General features: G+C 42.6%; 1 protein-coding gene across 1 annotated transcript; it reads right to left on the reverse strand.

Annotated features, from left to right (window-relative positions):
- Positions 1 to 8: 8 nt before the first annotated feature.
- Positions 9 to 448, reverse strand: LOC107734829 (transcription factor HES-2-like; the record flags this gene model as incomplete). Its single annotated transcript, XM_016546736.1, has 3 exons — positions 9 to 123; positions 229 to 313; positions 416 to 448. Coding segments are annotated over 3 exons (233 nt in total), but the record flags the coding sequence as incomplete, so codon positions are not given.
- Positions 449 to 453: the final 5 nt, after the last annotated feature.

Consider the following 453-nt stretch of genomic DNA (forward strand, 5'->3'; position numbering starts at 1 on the left):
CTGAATGCTGGATGAACTCGTTGATGCGATGGCGGGTTTCTGCGTCGAGGCCGGTTTGCGGAAGGTGCGCTGAAACGCGCTGGAGGCAAGCTGTGTACCCCTCTTTAAAGCTAGCGGCGCTATCTGTAAACAGAAATAGCCTATACATACCATTTAGTTTGCTTTGAAACTATTTTACATCATATGACCATAATATGAGATGAAAGGGAAACTATATCTGAAGAAAACTGACCGGTGTGGATTGAGTATCAGTCAGGAATCTGACGGTCATCTCCAAAATATCAGCTTTCTCCAGTTTAGAGTAACGGCATTTCTGAAATGAAGAACAGGCAACGGTAAGAACACATGTAAAACACATCAGCACTTCATACAGACTATCCAAATATAATGTGTTTAGCCTACGAAAAGAACTTACATCTTTGCCTGTGAGAGGGAGAATGAGCGCTTTTAATC

Source organism: Sinocyclocheilus rhinocerous, unplaced genomic scaffold (assembly GCF_001515625.1).
Source record: "Sinocyclocheilus rhinocerous isolate Xijiao unplaced genomic scaffold, SAMN03320098_v1.1 C35360776, whole genome shotgun sequence".
Lineage (NCBI taxonomy): Eukaryota > Metazoa > Chordata > Actinopteri > Cypriniformes > Cyprinidae > Sinocyclocheilus > Sinocyclocheilus rhinocerous.